The sequence below is a fragment of the Propithecus coquereli genome, unplaced genomic scaffold (genome assembly GCF_000956105.1).
Source record: "Propithecus coquereli isolate 6110/MARCELLA unplaced genomic scaffold, Pcoq_1.0 Scaffold243, whole genome shotgun sequence".
Classification (NCBI taxonomy): Eukaryota; Metazoa; Chordata; class Mammalia; order Primates; family Indriidae; genus Propithecus; species Propithecus coquereli.
Window position 1 is genome coordinate 3,395,884 of NW_012147986.1, and position 6,656 is coordinate 3,402,539.

The 6,656-nt window shown below is 43.5% G+C and overlaps 1 protein-coding gene across 1 annotated transcript in view; it reads right to left on the reverse strand.

Moving 5' to 3' along the window:
- GMCL1 (germ cell-less, spermatogenesis associated 1) overlaps nucleotides 1-5,793 on the reverse strand; it is a 56,182-nt gene extending 50,389 nt beyond the window's left edge. The window contains exon 1 of the mRNA XM_012646424.1: nucleotides 5,321-5,793. Coding sequence (XP_012501878.1) covers nucleotides 5,321-5,650 — 330 coding nt within the window. The 5' untranslated portion in view covers nucleotides 5,651-5,793. The remainder of the gene's footprint in view (nucleotides 1-5,320) is intronic.
- Nucleotides 5,794-6,656: the final 863 nt, after the last annotated feature.

Here is a 6,656-nt window from a genome sequence, read left to right on the forward strand (position 1 = left end):
AGAATCAGCCGAGAATTAAAAAGGGGAAGGAGGGTGGGGGGGAGAGGAAGGATGAGGTCTCAGGGAAACAAAAGGCAGAAGTGAGAAGCGGGGCAGAAAATGGGGAAACTTGTTCCCTTAATGGCTTCTGTCACTCTCGATGAACACAGAGTATAGATAACCAGAGTTTAGATATCCAGGCAAAAAGATTACAAGGCTTTTCTAGAAAGAAATAGAACAAACCCACCAGGTAGATCTAAGGCTTTAGTGTAAGTGCTGCTGCCCCAGACAAAACAAAACTCATTCTGGCATTTGAGTAATCTGTGTAGCCTGTTAAGTCCTAACTCATTTATCCTAAGTCATGGTTTCCCAACTGTGTGCCAAAGCACCTGGAGCACCACAGCAAACTCTGAGAGGCATGTTTAATATTTTAAATTTGAAGTAAACACAGCAACATCTTTCAAATATCATTCAATCTACTACTAAGTTGTTTGGCTCTCACTCTGAGGTATTTCTTTTGGGCTAGGGGTACCAAGAAAAAATTTACTAAGACACTAAGGGCACTGTAATCAAGAAAGCTTGGCAATCTCTGCTTTAAAACAAAGCAGCCCCACCCATAACCAATTTAGTAGTCAAACTCCCTACTCAAACAGGTATATTGGAAATAGATCTATTCACTCAATTAAAACGCACATACACATACATCAGTTATTCATTCTGAAATATAAGTGGACAACCCAAGAATCATCCAACATGAGGAAAATTAGGAGAATGAAAGACCAAAGAGAGAAACTGGCCCCAGAAGAAACATATAACTCAAGCAAAAGAACTTTAAAAACAAACTCTCTCATTCATATACCTAGAGATATGAGATTATTACATTTATCAATATAAAGAGGATGCTAAGATAAAAGTTTACTCAGAACAAGAAAAAGCTAGAGACTAAAAATATGGTTGCTGAAATTAAATAAAGAGCGGCTGATGAAAAAGTTAAGGATATTTCCCAGAACATAAAGCAAAAAGATCAAGAAAGGAAAAAAGAGACAGAGATATAATCCAAGAAATCCAAAATCCTGTTAAGAGGGTGATATAGTTTTGATATTTGTACCCTCCAAATCTCATGCTGAAATTTGATGCCCAACATTGGAAGTGGAGGTGTTTGGGTCATGGGGGCAGGTCCCTCACAAACATGGCCTTGGTGCCACCCTTGTGGTAATGAGTTCTCACTCTATTAGTTCTCTCAAGATTTGACTGTTAAAAAGAGCCTGCACCTCCCCCAGCCCCTTGTCATGTGACATGCCTGCTCCACCTCCACCTTCCAACATGATTGGAAGCTTCCTAAGGTCCTTACCAGAAGCAGATGCCGGTGCCATGCTTCTTGTACAGCCTACAGAACTGTGAGCCAAATAAACCTCTTTTCTTTATAGATTATCCAGCCAAGGCCAGATAATCATGCCTGCAATCCCAGCACTTTGGGAAATCGAGGCGTGATGATCACTTGAGGCCAGGAATTGAGACCAGCCTGAGCTACATAACAAGACCCCCATCTCTACAAAAAATAGAAAAATTACCTACGTGTGGTGGTACGTGCTTGTAGTTCTAGCTACTTGGGAGGCTGGGGTGGGAGGAGTGCTTACGCCTAGGGATTTGAGGTTAGAGTGACCTATGATGATGCCACTGCCCTCATGCCTGGGCCACAAGAGTGAGACCTCTCAAAAAACCAAACAAGCCCAGCTTCACATATTCCTTTATAGCAACACAAAGGGACTAAGACAGAGGGGTTCCAGAAAGAGAAAATAAAGATAACAAGAGAGAGGAAATTATGGAAGAAATTAATGGAAGAAAATTTCCGCAAACTAAGGTAGTATATGAGTCTCCAGATTGTCAGGATCCAAAAACTACCAAGGCCATTAAAAGACCTATATTTAAGCACATTCTATTTGAGTTTCAAAATACCAAAGAAAAAGTTTCAAATATTTCAGAGGAAAAAAACCCGGTCACCTAAAAAGAAAAGATAATTAGACAAGGATCAAATTTTTCATCAATGCTGTAGGCCTGAAGACAATGAAGTAGTATCATCAAAGATATGAAGAAAAGTGACTTTGGGTTAGATTTCTACATCCAAAGGATGAATAAAGTGAGAGCGACTAAATTTATATTTAGATATGAATAAATTACCCCCCTTTTGCACCCTTTTTTAGGAAAATACTTGAGAATATTCCCCCTAAAATGAGTGAGAAAGAAAAATATATAGCCTACACAAAATAGCAGATTCAATCCTAGAGATGGGGTGAAAGTCAGTCCCAGGATAAGAACAGACATTCATTCAGATTGGAACAGGAGGATAGAGGGAGGTCCTAGGGTTTAGAGGAGAAAATTTCCAGGCAAGTATGTTTCAAAAGATAGAAAAATCTGAAGATATGATAAGGGAATATTATCCTTTTGTCAATGAGGTAGGGGAAGGCAGTTAAAAACTCTAGGATAATAATAAAAAAAAAATACAAAAGGCCGGGCGTGGTGGCTCACGCCTATAATCCTAGCACTCTGGGAGGCCGAGGTGGGTGGATTGTTTGAGCTCAGGAGTTTGAGACCAGCCTGAGCAAGAACGAGACCCTGTCTCTACTAGAAAAATAGAAAGAAATGATCTGGACAACTAAAAATATATAGAAAAAAATTAGCCGGACATGATGGCACATGCCTGTAGTACCAGCGACTCTGGAGGCAGTAGGATCGCTTGAGCCCAGGAGTTTGAGATTGCTGTGAGCTAGGCTGATGCCACGGCACTCACTCTAGCCAGGGCAACAGAGTGAGACTCTGTCTCAAAAAAAAAAAAAAAAAATACAAAAAAGGCACTGTCCAAATAAGATACAAACAAAAACAGGGGCTGACTTTAAGCACTGATGATGGAATGCAAGATTTCACTTTACTATGAGCTTAGAAAATTTCTCCCTTCAAACAGACAAGAGGTTGTGACATTAGATCCATGAAGTATGATTTATAATCCTAGCACACTACTTGATTCTGCAGGAAACAATATTTACATAGTCATAACAAATACTATTTACTAGATTTTGATTTTGAGAGACAAACTGTGGACAAAACACTCAAGATCTGGTTGTAGAACAATATGAGTTTTAACAGTCTTTTCAATGTAAAACAAGCAGTTAACAAAAGGTATGAGGTAGAAGATGGGCCCGGAAGCTAAAGCTTTTCATGGGGTAGGTTGTTGAGGTGGGAGAGCATACTAGACCACCTTAGGAAGTGTATCAGGGCCAACACACAGAATTCCAGGTCTTAATATTTTCTTACACCCATTATCCACACTAGGCTGAATAACCCAGGCATTTTCCACTAATAAACACATACTAAATTCTGATATGCATTTTCTGATAAAAGTCTGCTTTAAAAATTTTCCATTCCAGCCAGGCGCAGTGGCTCACACCTGTAATCCTAGCACTCTGGGAGGCCAAGATGGGAGGATTGCTTGAGCTCAGGAGTTTGAGACCAGCCTGAGCAAGAGTGAAACCCTGTTTCTACCAAAAAGAAAAAAAGAGAAATTAAAAAAACAATTTTCCATTCCAGTCACATCTAGGAGTAGTCTAGGAGTTGGTAAACTTTTTCTGTAAAGGCCTAGATAAGTAATTATCTTCAGCTTTGTGGGCCAAATGGCCTCCACACAATTTTACTGGCATTCTAGAGGGCAGTTTCCTGCTTGCCAGTCTCAGCCTATCACACTTCAGCAAACTTTTTCACCACATTGTGGGCTACACCCACATCTTTGCCAACATCTGAATCTTGGAAGTGGGGTGGGCATCTATTCCAAATTTGTTCCTTCCTTGGGTATTCTGCCTCAGACTTAGAATTCATGACTACTCCCTATATTTCCTAATCCTGTATATTTTAGAGAGCTCTTTACCTTAGTGTTTTGCCCTTAGTAGTTAATTCCGTTCCTAGTTAACAATGTTTATATTAAATTTTTCCTGTTTACTGTGTGGTTTCTCTCCTTCAAATGGGCCCTGACATATATTTCAATAATTACATTAAATATAAGTGGTCTAAATACTAATTAAAGGACCAAGATTGTCCTATTGGATAGAAAAAGACCCAAATATGTGCTGTTTACATGATATCTACTTTAAATATAAAGACAGGTAAAAAGTGAAAGGATGGAAAATGACATACCACTCGAACATTTATCAAAAGGAGTGGTAGTGTCTACATTACCAGGGATAAAGAAGAATGGACATTTTGTAATGATAAAGGGGCCCATTCACCAAGGAGATATAATATTTACTGAGTGCTTACATGCTAGGCACTGTGCATTGTGTTCATTCTCATATCTGTAAAACCCTTTAAGGGAGGTATTTAATATCTTCAATTTACATATGGGGTTATAAGGCTATTCAATTCAGAATACAGACAAGAACTCAAAATTTGAGCTCGTAAAACTATCCTACTCTGACCCTTCAAAAAGGTTACTGAACAGTATTCACAGGGGAGTCCATTTTGGTAAATAAATACAAACATTCATACATAAAACTGTATGAAAGTTTTTATAAACCAAACTATTAAATACAGTTTTTATCTATGATACTTTTTAAAACAATAAATATGTAACACTTGTGTAGCAAAAATTTTTGAATCATTTTTCTAAAATTTCATTAAAAAAATTGTATCTGTGACCCAACCAATGACCTTTAAAAACAAAAACAGAACAACCTAATTGTGTATGTGAAAATATATTCTATTCATAAGCTACATTCTTGAACACAAGCAAATATTCCATTTTTCAACTCTTCCAAAAGAAGGTTAAGCAAGCTGCAGCTCAGCCTTACATACAGTATACCCACAGTCAACTGCTTCAACTACTATGGACTTTGAAAGACTTTCTTCCTGGTTAGGAACAAAAGTGCTCTATTGATAAACTTCACCTTTACAATTAAGAACGCGTGTGTGCAATTACTTCCCCTCCAGTGAGTGGACGACAATAAGGGTAGCCATCTCAAAGACTAAATTTACTCTCTGTACAATTTAAGGCAACCGGATGCAAAACAACTTATTCTGCGGCTACCCACTCAAAATGGGCAAAGGTGTAACAGGGAAGGCCAGCCAGCAGGTCGTCTCTAAGGTTTAATGAGACACAAGCTAGAGCCTGGCGTTTCTGTTTCATCTTGGGGCTCTAACACCACCCCGGCAGCGTCTGCAGTTTATAAGGCAGAACACCGGGCGTCTCCGAAGGCGCTTGCCAATCCGCCCCGCATCGGGTGGGCTCCCACCTTTACCCTGCCAAGTGCATGTCACGGCTTCACAGGCTGGGGAGCACCGCACTCCGCAAGCGCACTGGGCGCCGACTTATCCCCAGGTCCAACAGGTGAGGGTGCGGGGCAGCTCGGGCTCGTCCCCCCACGTACCTTCGAGGGGTATTGAGGAGCCGCTGCTGCTCGTCCCCTTCCTCCTCCTCCTCGTCTGTCTCAGATTCAGGGTGACAGTAGTAGAAGGCCCCGCTGCTCCGCTTGCGCTTGTGGCTGCCAGGGCAGTAACAGAAGCCAGGGCCCGCCGCGTCGCCTCCAGACTCTGGCCTCTGGGCCGAACCTCCCGCCCCGGAACCCTGCTCCTGCGGGGCTTGGGCTCGCCCCGGGTGGCGCAGTACTCGGCTGCTTAGCGAGCCCATGGGCCACGGCTCCCCGGGACTTCAGGGAGCGCACCTCAAGGAGCCGAGCGTAAAAGGTCTCCCGCCATGGCCCGGCCGCCGCCGCCGGCCTCCCCCAGCCCAGGTGCCTACACCTCCACCTTCTCACGCGCAGCCCCAACCGCTGCAGCAGACGCTGCCGCCTCCATCCTCCGCCCCGCCCTCCGCGTCTAGCCGCGCGGCGCGCCAGGGCCGCAGAACCCCACCCCCTCGCTTTCGCAACAAAGCGCGGGCCGGAGGGCGCATGCGCGCGGCGAGCCTCCGGAAGGCGCAGGGAACATCGAGCGTGCGTGGCTGGTGAAGTCTGCGCAAAACCTGGCGTGCGTGAGGTGGGGGGTGGTTTCTTGCCAGATGTCGGCCTAGGCCACATGCTGATCTGCACTTTGCGGCTGCTCTAGTTTTTGGCCGTAGTTTGCACGCCCCTTTGTGTTGGCAAGAGTTGGGATTCCAGGTCATTCGTTCTTTCTACAAAGGTTCCTTGAACTCCAGGTGCCTAGGAGCCCTGTGTTAAGCGAGGCGCAAAATCACGATGCTATTTGTGCTCATCTTTGGAGCTCAACACGTGCTGCGGTGCCGCGTGGTTGGGGTTTGAAAGGAGGACCTAGAATGAAGAGCTATGCAGGACGCCTGGAGTTCCTCAACATCAACCCTCCCCTGCTGTAGACATGAAGGGAACCTGTTGGATTATGACATTACATTCCTGGCGCTCCTTTCCTTTCCTCCAGCGCCAGTGGGACGTTTGAATGGGGTGTGGCACCAGAACTGTCTGGGCTTAAAGTGCCTTCAGGAGGCCCTAGCAAGATTTACAGGTGTCTGCCTGGATTAGCAGCTCCTTCTATGGACTGCGGATGGCCAGTGTTCACTCCCGGAGTCCCTTCTGTTACTTTTTAACTAAAGTATTTATAAAAAATACTTCAAATATAATAACATAAACTAAGCAGTTTGGCTAGATAAAAAATTAATAATATAAACACCTGTGGACCCACCA